Genomic DNA, 12,812 nt, shown 5'->3' with positions numbered 1-12,812 from the left:
ATGGAAGGAAGGAAGGATAATCAAAGGCAGAGGTAAAACTCTTACAGGATTTGCTACAGGGAACCAGCTATAGAAAGTCCTGTTAGGCCTAATATTTGAGAGGAAGTAACAGAAGATAAGGCTTGAAAAACAGGCTGAAACCAGACTGGAAGACCTTCAGCATTAGGTTGAAGAGTTTGGACTTTCTCCTGTAAGCAATAGGAAGTTCCTCAAAGACTGCTAAGCAGGAAGGATGTGATGAGGGGCTAAGTTTTAACAAGACAATTCTGGCCAGAATTAATATGGATTAACCTAGGAGGCTGAATTTTCTCAATGATATCAGCCCTTACAAGCAAATCCCAGAAGCTCTAACGCTTCTAACAAATGGGATGTTTCAACATCATGACCATCGAAGAGAAGCCAAAAGCTAGGCCTCCTTTCCAGGCTAACAGAACACAGAATACTGAGATGTCACATATACGTTCTTCCATGATGCTGTTGCCTTTTAGGAACTTTCTGCATACTCTCTGATTTGGGACTATTCTTCTTAGCATTCCCAAGAAAACAAAATCTTCTGTTAGTGATATGCCAGTCACTAAGCAATCTGCAGCCACCATCTAAGCAGGGTTCAGAGAAGATAAATCCTGTCTAACAAGAGTCTTAGTGATAAAACTGATAAGTTATAAGAAAGAATCAAGTTAGGAACTCCCTGCACTACAGGTAAAGTGAAAGTCAAGGGTAAAGGGACCAATGATAAAGATTGTACCTCTGACCTCTCACAATCTTATCACCTAGAGCAGTGTCAGAGTCTGCCAAGGGATGGAGTTTCAGGTCTCTCCTCCTTATATTCCTAATGAGTTCAAAAGCTCAGTCATTCTATACTGCACCTAGTCTCCTTTTCAAGATTTGTTACAGTTTCTGCTACTGTCTCAAGATACCAGTCTTAGGACTTGTCCTAGTTAACAATCTTGAGAGTCTATAATGGTTGGGTTATTTGCAGTTGTTGGTCAGTCTTATCAGTGTGTCTGACTCTTCGTGACCCATTTGGGGTTTTCTTGGCAAAGATACCTAGAATGGTTTGCTACTGCCTTCTCCAGGTTACATTTAGGGAAACTAAGGCAACCAGAGATTAAATGACTTGCCCCGAGTCACACACCACCTCTGAACTCATCTTCCTGACTTCAGATCTGGCACTCTATCCACTGTGCCACCTAGCTGCCCAATATACTAATCAATAATACTATCAGATCAGGGGCATTACTTGCCCCGCAAAAATTAAAAAAAAACAAAACCCAGATCTAACCCTGGGAGGTACTATGTCTACAGTGGAAAGGGGACTAGTTAGTAATGAATTAAAATCATGCTTCTGACATTTACTACCTGTATGAGAGACAGACAAGAGACACGGAACTGAGTTAGATGGCACATAAGGTTCCTTTCAGCATTACATCTATGAATCTGTGGTCCTGTGTGCTCCCAACTCTTCAGTGTTTCTGTGATGAAATACAACATCCTCAGGCAGGCGTTTAAAAGCCCTCCAAAGTCTAGCTCTAATCATCCTTTGAAATTGTAGTGATGCCTCTGTTCAGCCACACTCATTCTGAAAGGCTTACATGTGACCAGCTCCATTCCAATGCACAATGAGTGGGGGGCTTATTATAACAAAGTTGTTTTGGGGGTTTTTTGGGTGAGGCAATGGGGGTTAAGTGACTTGCCCAGGGTCACACAGCTAGCAAGTGTTAAGTGTCTGAGGCCGGATTTGAACTCAGGTCCTCCTGACTCCAGAGCCGGTGCTCTATCCACTGCGCCACCTAGCTGCCCCACAAAGATTTTAAAAAGAGGAAAAGCAGACAGCAAAACCACTTAGCAGACTGTGTCTGATGGTGTTTGCAATATTCCACACTCATAATGGCCCCCAAGTCTGTAATGAGATAAGCACATTTTCACAGATCCTCTCAGGGCCAAATAACAAATCACACAGCTTTCAGTTTTGCTTCACTGTCTTCCCATTTATATTGCAGCCATGCTGCGTATTGTTTTCAAGGTTCTAAGTACTTCACCCAGTCATATAAGTCTTCTAGGCTTTTCTGAACTCTCCATATTCATCATTTCTTATAGTATCCATTCTACATTTTTATGCACAGTGGATAAAGTGCTGGGCTGGGAGTCAGGAAGACCTGAGTTCAAATTTGACCCCAAATCCTTATTAACTGTATGATTCTAAGCAAGTCCATAACCTCTTTGCCTCAGTTTCCTCATCTGTATAACAGAGACCCTAATGGCATCTCCTTAGCAGAGGTTACTGTGAGGCTCAAATGAGATAATAATTGTCAAGCATTAGCACGCTGCCCGACACATCCTGGCACTTCCATATTACTATCTTTCAGACCTACACTCCAGGCAAATTCTGGCCTCCCAACCATTATCCAACTTAACACATCCCTTAGCATCTGTAAGTTTGTTAAACACTCAGCTCAGCCCTTACACACTAAGCCATTCTCAATACTCCCAGTGTTAAGCTCCCTTCCTCAAACTACTCTGCATTTATTTATGTATATTTCTAAGCTCTTTAAAAAAACGAATACACACATACCCCCACCCCACCCCCTTCTCCCCTCACACCTAGACCAACTGCAATAGCTGCTGGTGGGGCTGCCCTCTACAATGTATTCTCCACTCAGCCAGCTAGGTGGCATGGTGGATGGAGTGCTAGGCCTGCAGTCATTAAGGCCTGAATTGGATTCCTGCATCATGACCCTGGGCAAGTCATTGGTGCTCTGCCTCAGGTTCCCCAACTACATAATGGGGATAATACTAGCACCTATCTCCCAGGGTTGTAGTGAGGATCAAATGAGCTAATATTTGTAAAAAGTTTAGTACACAGGGGCACAGCTAGGTGGCGCAGAGGATAGAGCACAGGCCCTGGAGTCAGGAGGACCTGAGTTCAAATCCGACCTCAGACACTGGATACTTACTAGCTGTGTGACCCTGGGCAAGTCACTTAACCCCAATTGCCTCGCCAAAAAAAAAAAGTTTAGTACACAGTAGGAGCTTAATTTATTCCCTTTCCCCTTCTCCCTTCCCACTCTACTGCCAAAGTGATCTTCCTAAAACTCGAGAAGTCACCTACTCCAGAGCTTCTTAAACTTTTCCCACTGCCACCCTTTTTTGTCAGAGAAATGTTTATGTGACTCCAGGTATGTAGGTATATAAAACAGATGTACATAACCTTTTACTGTTGCCAAATTGTTTGTGACCCCCCCCCTACACATTCAGTTATGCAACCCCATATGACCCACGGTTTCCTTCCTCATCTCCACTAACCGGCTTCCCTGGTTTCCTTCAAATCCCAAGTAAAATCTCACCTTCTACAGAAAGGTCATTTCCAATTTATCCTGTATATAGCTTGGCTGTACAGACTTGTTTGTATGCTGTCCCTCCCAACAGACTGCAAGCTCTTCGAGAGCAGGGACCGTCTTTCACACTGTCTGGCACATAGCAGTGACTTAATAAATACTTACTGACATTATAAACCATAACTATGATTACCAATAATTGTCAATAAATGAGGAAGCTGGACTGGCCTTGAAGGTTACTTCCAATCCTGACAGCAAAATCTATGTTCTGAGGTCCCTTTCAGTTCTAACTATGATTCAGTCAATAGCACTGTAAACAGCTCCCCAAACTACTATTACAATAAGCATTCACTAAGCTGGTACACAATGTGAGAACTGATGGAGAGGGTTCGTTTTAATCTTTTGTGTACATTGTATTTAGCAATAATAACCCAGGGACAGCTAGGTGGTGCAGTGGATAGAGCACTGGCCCTGGATTCAGGAGGACCTGAGTTCAAATCCAGCCTCAGACATTCGACATTGACTAGCTGTGTGACCCTGGACAAGTCACTTAGCCCTCATTGCCCCACAAAACAAAAAACAAAACACATACACAAAAAAAGAAGGAACCTGAAAGAAAAAAAAAGTCAACAATAATAGCCCTCTGTATTAGTTTAGAAAATGTCTCATACAGATTACCTCATTTCATAATCACATCTGTGGACAAGGGTTATGATCCCCATTTTATGGGTTAGGAAACTGAGGCTCAAAGAGATCAGGTGATTTGCCTAGGGACATATGGCTAATAAATAGCAGAGAAAGGACTAAAGCCTCAAGTCTTCCTCCCCTCCACTCACTAGTGATCCTCCTGAAGTACTCCTCTGATCAAATCATCCCCTACTCTAATAAACTCCAGTGCCTTCTATTACTTCCAGGATCATGCATAAAACCCTCAGTTCAGCCTGCCCACTCCCACCTTTCTAGACTGCTTCCACCTTAGCCTCCTCTGTGTCCTTTGCACCAGTGACTCTGGCCTCCTGGCTCTTCCTCACACAAGACCTTACATCTCCAGACTCCAGGCATCTTCCCAGGTTGTTCACCACACCTAGAATGCTCTCCCTCCTCATCTCTACCCCTTGGTTTCTGAGGCAGCTTTCAAGTCTCAGTCACAATCCCATCTGATTCAAGAAGCCTTTCCCAGAGTGCCTTAATGCCAGTACCTTCCCCTAGAGATTACCTCCAATTTATCTTGTATAAATCTTGTTTGTAAATAGCTGTTTGCATGTTGTCTTTTCCAGTTCAATTGTGAGCTCTCTAAGGACAACTCTGTTTTTGCCTCTCTTTGTATACCCTGAATTTAGCACCAGTGCCTGATATATAGTAATCACTTAATAAATACTTGATTGGGGGGGGGGGGCAGCTAGGTGGCGCAGTGGATAAAGTAACGGCCCTGGATTCAGAAGGACCTGAGTTCAAATCCAACCTCAGACATTCACTTAACCCTCATTGCCCTGCAAAAATAAATAAATGAATGAATGAATGAATGCTTGATGATTTAACTAGAATCCAGGTTTCAACTCCAGGTCTTTTGCATTAGCAAAGCATTCTCCAGTACACCAAAGATGCTCCATAAGTGTTTGAGAATTAATAGGACTTGGATGGGGTTCAAATTCAACAAACATTTAGGAACTGTGGAAATAGTTAAGAAGATAACCAAAAAGGTGATGGTAAGCTAACAACTTTGCTATGGAGGTTGGTCATCATGGATGGCTTAAGAGAACAGGTACTGAAAGATTATACCATCTAGAAGTAATTCATAGAGAAGAAAAAGACCTCCAAATCAGGAAAAGGAACACTTAAGTGAATGCTTGTAAACAAAAGTCAGTGTTTACAAACATACTCAAGAAAGGCACTACCATTAAGGCTAGCAGTTTTTGAATTTCTGTTGAAGGTACTACACCTCAAAGCCATTTGGACTCTTCCCTCCCCCTCAGCATGTGTCAATTGTCAAGTCTACCCCCATAATATATATGTACTTCATCCATCCATCCTTTTCTCTCTATTCACATAGCTACCTATCTAGTTTAAGCCCTCATCACTTCCTACCTAAAGTACTACAAGAGCCTTCCACTGGTTTCCCTGACCTAAACATTTCCCCTCTCCTATCCCTTCTCAGTGATATTCCTAAAGAACAGGTGCAACTATGTCACTACAGGATCACAGAATTTGAGAGCTGAAAGGAAAGCTCAGTGGCCATCTTGTCCAATACACCGGGGGCAGGGGCACACAAGCAATACTCACTGTAACCAACATACCCCACAGAAGTGCCCATTCAGCCTCTCTGCTCAAGAAACCCCAAGAGCTCTTCTTTTTGCCTCTAAGATCAAATACAAATTTTTCTATTTGGCCTTTTTAAGGTCTTTCACCACCCAGGACCAGCTTTCTAGGCTTAACATATATTACCATCCTGCAAACACTCTATATTCCAGTCAATTGGCTTACTCTTCCCAATACTCCCACCTGTATGTACCTTTGCATGTGCTGACCTCCCATTCCTGAAATCCATTCCCTATTCATCACCGCCTTTGAGAACCCCCAGTTCTTTCAAAGCTCAGGTTAGTAACCAGACTTTTGGGGAAGCCTATTCTGATTCAATCCAGTCGCTAGTGCCCTCTCCCAAGAAAATTACTTTAATATATTTTGTATTTCATTTTCTCTTTCAGTGTTTTTTCCTGGCCCAAACAGAATGTAAGCTGCTTGACAACAGAAAGTTTCCTCCACACCCCATTCCCACCCTCTCCACCACCACCTCCCCAGCTCTGTATCCTCAGCAACTAGCACAGTGCCTGGAATACAGTAAGGGTTTAATAAATAGTTGACTGAAATGAACTTCTGTCTTAATTGAAGTGAATTTCTGTCACCCCAACACAGCCATCCCTCTCTGATTTTTATGTACATCTAACTGCATTTGAAATCAGTTCAAAACAAACCTTTCTGTATAAAGGTATACCAAAAGGCACTATGAAGGCCCCACCACCAAGATAACTTTTGATTTCACTGTGCACTGCTCCAAATTCCCAGCACTAGAACAGTGATTCAGAGTAATTAAACATCTTTTCAGTGCTGCTGCTGATCCTGTTCTCTTACAAGGAACAGCTACACCACAAAAATCAGAAAATGAAACCTTCTGTGGTTAAATATCTAGTGGCACCCACTTCCTCACGTGCTCACCACAAAACCACCCCAAAGCAAGAAAAGCAAACGCAAAGAACAGGCCAAGAGCTCCAAAGTGCTTGGATAATTCACGGAAATTAATTTCGGGGCTGGGTCACTGGACTGAATTTTGAATAAGAACCCAAAGCAACATTCCTAAATGCCCTGCTCTAACACACATATTGATACTGCTAAAGAATATTGATTACTCTGGCTGGGCTAGGAGTTTCAAACTCTAAAGGTCAGAATTATGGTTTAAATGACAATGGAGGGGGCAGCCAGGTGGCACAGTGGATAGAGCACCAGCCCTGGAGTCAGGAAGACCTAAGTTCAAATCCAGTCTCAAACACTTGACACTTACTAGCTGTGTGACCCTGAGCAAGTCACTTAACCCCAATTGCCTCACCAAAAAAAAAAAAGAAATGGAAAGAAAAAATGAAATATTTCAGCTAATTAATTAACCTAGAAGCCCAAGAATGGATCCAAGAAAAACAGCATTTTTGCTATTAAAGTTAAGGGTCTCTTTTCCCACTCTAACTATGAAGTGAACAAGGAAAGAATGATTTGCCCAGAACTGAACACAGCCAGTCAGAAAGTAGCTTACACTTCTTAACACTTACTGTGACTACACTGATGGAAGAGGACCACTTCAGTAAACACTCAGAAGGAGGAAGAAAAGGATGGCTTCTTTTGCAGAGGCTACAGCCCCACTATGCTCCCCCAAAATCCCTATGGTCCACACCCTTCCTATTAGGCTAACCACACCCCAAGCTGAATTTCATGCTTTTTAGTATTCAGGAGGAACCAGGGGAAGTGTGCAGGAAACCTGGAAGAAACGAACTACAACACTTCACTTAATGATCAAAGAGTTATCTGAGCCCAGCATTCTTGACACTTGCAGAAACAACCATTCCTTACCTATGAATACCAATGGTAAGTTCATAATGATCAATTACATAGAAATATAATCAAGTTATAAAATAGTAATGACGACTATGAGGGTTTTAATCTTTTGTCCACCATCTCAGGCAGCGGGATAACAGGAGTACAGTAAAAGTACTAGGTAGAGACTCAGAATCCTGGATTCACGTCCTAATTCTGACAATGACGACCCCATGAGTCCCTACCTACAAGCCTCAGATTTCTCACTTAAAAAACAGAAACAGTATTTCTGTTACCAGGGCAGCTAGATGGTGCAGCAGATAGAGAGTTGACAATGGAGTCAAAAAGACTCCTCTTTGTGAGTTCAAATCTGGCCTCAGATACTCACTAGCTGTGTGATCCTGGGCAAGTCACAAAACCCTATTTGCCTCAGCTGCTTATGTCTAAAATGAGTTGGAAAAGGAAACGGCAAATCACTTCAGTACCTTTGCCAAGAAAAATCCAAATGGGGTCATAAAGACTCGGACAGGGGCAGCTAGGTGGTGCAGTGGATAGGGCACTGGGCCCTGGATTCAGGAGGACCTGAGTTTAAATCCGGCCTCAGACACTTGACACTTACTAGCTGTGTGACCCTGGGCAAGTCACTTAACCCCAATTGCCTCACCAAAAAATGTCAAAAATAAATAAATAAATAAGAATAAAGACTCGGACACAACTGAAAAATGACAGAACTGAATTTGTATTACCTATCTCACAGGGTTGATGAAAACAACACTTGGAAGCTATGAAGAAAGGACCCTCAAACCATAAACAACTGCACATGGCATGGTGAAGAAAGAGGTAGCCTTGAATCCAGAAAGTCTTGCTTGTGACCTAGACTGGCTGTAAAGCCTGGATATCACTCAATCTCTCAAAGCTCTAGGCAACTCTTTAAGTTACAGAGAAGGGTCTAATTTTCGGTACTAGAGGAAGGTTCCTCACCTGGGAGTTCTCTATACCAACAAAATCACAGACGCAGTCTGTATCTTCCACATGGCACTTTCCATTATCTCATTTGATCATCTAGACCACACTGTGAGGTAGGCAGCTGGTGGCACAATGGATGGAGTAATGGGCCTGAAAAGGAAGAGCTGAGGTCAAATCCAGCCTCAGACACAAACGAGTTGTATGACCCTTGGCAAGTCCCTTAAGCCTATATCAGTTTCCTCATCTGTAAAATCAGGATAAATAATAGCACCCATCTCCCAGGTGGTTGTAAGGATCAGATGAGATAACATATGTAAAGTGCTTAGCACAGTTGCCCAGCACAGAAGTTTGACTGTATAAGTACCCCATTCCACAAAAGAGTCAAGTGAGGCCCAAAGAAGTTAAGCAACTTACCTAAGTCATACAATTAGTGTTGGCACTAAGGATCTTCTGATTCTAAAGTCAATGTTCTCCAATCCAACTGCCTCTAAAGGAAAGGAAAGTCTATAGCTCCAAGTTGCATTAATCTATTCCACTTTGTTTTCAAAACAGGTCACCATAAATTCTACAACTAACCTAATGCATTTTCCCTTTTCCTCTCAAGAACAGAGTTGAAAATGCCGAGCAAAACAACTTCCATTAACCACTAATGCAACCACCTCAAGGGCAAAAAAGTTCTGCCATCTGATCCACCACTCAGCTCAGGAAAGGAAATGAAGGAACCATACCACCGAAAATGAGGGAGCAATTAAGATAGCCATCTTATGAAGGTACAGGATTGACAGCCCAATTCCTAAGGTGCTGCCATTAGCTTTTTAAATGGGCCCTAAATGTCTCACTACTACCAGAAAGGAAATGAAAATCCCAAGCAAATTCAAATGCTAGCCCCCACTCCCAGGAAGTGGCACTGTGGCTACACTCAACTCCCAAAGATCCCTCAAGATGCCATGGTCATCTCTACTTACCAAAGCCCTCCGGCTTTTCTCTGAAGCTCTTCTAGTCAAATGTAGACCAATCGTTAGCCACCCATCAAGGCTACAGAAATGAGTGGTTGACCTGCATCCTTGAACCCGACTTCCATTTTAAGCCAAAAGCACATGCAAGAGACACCAGACAATTCACACAAAACCACACATCCCACACTTCCTCAGTCTCACGGGACCTTACTTGGGTGCCGACTGCAGCATTATTCTGATAGCAGCGATTCAAAGCGTCTCACTTTCCCAAGGCTCAGAAACTACCACCTCTCGGTGACTAACAACATAACAAAACCTTTTTTCAACCCTTACAAACACAGCAAACTATGATGACTTTCCTTCCAGGTCAGTCACCCCAAGGAAATAAGTACATCTCAGAAGTATCCTTAAACACCCAAGTTTGCTCCTTTCCTCCCTAAAGACACAACCTGTTCCCCATCACATCTGAAAACAAGGAATAACCAATGCTACACAGGGGTGGGGAGGAGGGCCGGAAACCTAGGGGAGGTATTCCGCTCAAGGCTCCCATCTAGCACCAGGGACAGGGGAGACACTCATTTTGCTCCTCCGTAAAATGAGGGGGGTTGGATTGGATGACTTCTGAAGTCCCTTCAATTCTGCCATTCCTTGCTCTAAAGGTCTCTTTCAGCACAGATATTCTGATTTCAGGGCCTACTACTAGGACTGAAGTGTCCATATCTCTACGGACCATAGAGGCAAAATCTGACCCCGCTAACCTCTTGAAACGTATCCCTGCTGCCGAGCGCACAAAATCAGCTCGCTGGAAATCAGTCAATCTAGCCAAGGGACATTAAACTCGGAAGCTCGGTCCACATTCAGTTTACTGTCCTCCCTTTGGCCACAGGGGTCAGATTTTTTTGAGGGGTGGGACTCTCTGTCTTCAAAGATGGAATTTCCTGATTCTGTCCCTGCCGGCCCGGTTGACTCGTCGCAAAATATTCTCAGAATTTGAGAAAGGGGTGGGGGCCGCTGCTTTACAAATGACCTCCACGCATCTTGGGGGAGGGGGTTAAGTCCTTCAACGGGCCCTTATTTTCACTGACAACAAGTCATAGGCAGGTGGCAAAACGTAGGTACCTGCAACAGGTGTGCCCGGGGAGGGGGAAGAGGCCCGAGACAGGTTCCTTCTCGAGGGCCCAGGATGACGTGGGGTACGAGAGGGGGCTCGGGGAGCAGGGGGCGGGGGGGGGGGACGCGGGGTAAGGGGGGGGACGCGGAAGTCGCTCGGAGCCTGGGACTTCCTCCAGAATCTTTGCTGCATTCTCGGAGAGGGGGAACCGACGGAGCTAAGGGGAGGGGCAGGGGGGCTGGGGACCTCTGAGCAGCCGGAGCCGGACGCCCAGGGCCAGGATAGAGCCAAGGCCCTGGCCGAGCTCAGGCCGAGGTGCGGGTTTCCTCTCCCGGTGGTGGGTGACCGATGGCTGGAGGGAGTAGGCAGGGGCCTTGCCGCACGGGTGGGGAAACTGAGGCAGGGAGGGGTCGGCGGGGCTCACCGAGGAGGAGCAGCTTGAGCTCCCGCCGGGCGTCCCGCTTGTCCCGCCGCAGCTGCTTCTCGATCTCGGCGTTGATCCGCTTGGATTCCTTCACCTCGTCGCTGAGGCAACACGCCATCATGGACTCCAGAGTCATCGTCCCGAGGCCCGCGGGGCCGCCCCCGCCGCCGGCGGCGCCCCCCCGCCTCACCGAGCCCGAGCCCGGGGGCCTGGGCCTGAGCCGGGGCCTGGCCTGGCCGGGCCCCGCCGCCGCCGCCGCCGCAGCCGCTGCCTCCGCGGCTGCCTCAGCCCGAGCCCGGGATGGGGGACCCTGCGCCCGCCTCAGCCTGGAGCTCAACGGCCTCCGCCGCCGCCGCCTCAGCCAAGCGCCGCCGCTGCTGCTGCTGCAGCCGCTGCCGCCGCCGCCGCCGCCGGCGCCTCAGGCCAGCCGAAGCCCCCTCCCTCCCCCCCACCCCGGGCGCCGTCCCCTCACCGGCCACCGTCCTCCTCCCCCCCTTCCTCAGGCCGACAGCCGCCGCCGCCGTCGCCGAGACCGAGCGACCAGGGCCGGACAACCTAACCCCGCGGCGCTGAAAACAAGCTCGTCGCGAACGGGCAGGCGCTGCGGCCAATGGGAAGCCGGCGGCGCCCCCCCAGCAGCCGGGCGGGGGGCGGGATTTCGGCGGGAGGTGACCACTGGGGCGGGGCGCCGGCGGCCGCGGCGACGATGGCGGCCGCGGTAGCGGCAGCAGCAGCGGTAGCCGCGCGCGGGAGGGGAAGGGAGGGGATCGGGGAGGGATGGGGAGGGGAGGAGAAGGGAGGGGAAGGCCAGGGAGCGAGGCGGGCGGGCGCGTTTGGTTGCGCCTCAGCGAGGAGGGGAAGGGGCAGCGCGCAGGCCAGAGCTCCCGGGGCGTGGCCGCTCGGGATTGTGGGAATGTGGAGGACTCGCCAGCCGCCGCCGCGGCGGCCCGGGGGGGGGGGGGCGGGGGGGAAGGGGAACTTATGGGGAGGGCTTCGGGAAGTGCGTGCTGACTCGAGCCCCGCGCGGATGAACGCGCTCCGCCGACTTCCGTTTGCAACGCATTCGGGAGCGGGGGAGACAGAGTAGTTGGGGAAGAGGACGTTTCCTGCCCCGACCCTCGCTCTCCCCATTATACAGATGCAGAAGCAGAGGTCCGGACACGGAGAGGCTGTAGTGGGCGCGGGCCTGCCCCTGGCTGGCAGTGTGGCCTCGGAAAATGCGCCCCTCACCCTGGGCTACCATGTGGGGGAGAGGAATCGGAAGCCCCGGGTTTGACTCCCTGCTGTGACACCTTGGAAAACTCCCCTTCCCTGCGCCTCTTCCTCAACCTATATTAAATATGAGCGTTTATAATTTTGTCGGGTTTTTTGAAAAATTAATTCTCAGACTATGTGCCTCGGTTTCCTCAATCTGTAAAGTGGAAGAATACTACCGAACAAACTCAACAAACTGGAGTCAGGAATACATTCTCTTGAAGCCCACAAACGTTTATTAGCCCACTGATCGGGGGGAGGGGGCACAAAAAGCCCCTGATCCCCGAGGGCTCGCGTTCTACCAGAGGAGCTCGAACTACTTGACATTTACATAGCGTTCAAGGTTTGAAAGGCACAAGAATCCTCACGTTCAGTGGTTTGTGTGACCCTGGGATAGTCCCCAGAGCTCACGCAGCCGCTTTTCTTACGTGAAAAATAGGGGTCATGAGAGTATGTACCTCCCAGGGTTGTTGAGATCAGATGAGATAATAGATAATGAGATAATAGACCTTTTGCTAACCGAAAAGCACCGTGAATGTGGGCAGTTATTATTAGCTTCCTTCAGTGGAATGTTAGATCCCTAAAAACTGGGACTTTCTTTTGCCAACCTTTGTATTTCCTTATTCTGGCACACAGTAGTTGCTTTATACCTGCTTATTGGATCTAAAAAGAGAAAGGGCTTGTGAGCTCAT

At 47.3% G+C, this 12,812-nt stretch overlaps 1 protein-coding gene across 1 annotated transcript in view; it reads right to left on the bottom strand.

Annotated features, from left to right (window-relative positions):
- The window catches only part of GNA11 (G protein subunit alpha 11), a 79,942-nt gene extending 68,719 nt beyond the window's left edge, over positions 1-11,223 (bottom strand). The window contains exon 1 of the mRNA XM_043994619.1: positions 10,867-11,223. Within this exon, the coding sequence (XP_043850554.1) occupies positions 10,867-11,002 (136 nt within the window). The 5' untranslated portion in view covers positions 11,003-11,223. The remainder of the gene's footprint in view (positions 1-10,866) is intronic.
- Between the last annotated feature and the right edge of the window lie 1,589 nt (positions 11,224-12,812).

The sequence above is a fragment of the Dromiciops gliroides genome, chromosome 1, assembly GCF_019393635.1.
Source record: "Dromiciops gliroides isolate mDroGli1 chromosome 1, mDroGli1.pri, whole genome shotgun sequence".
Lineage (NCBI taxonomy): Eukaryota > Metazoa > Chordata > Mammalia > Microbiotheria > Microbiotheriidae > Dromiciops > Dromiciops gliroides.
Note: the sequence above shows the minus strand (reverse complement) of the source record. Positions and strands in the feature narration are given on the sequence as shown.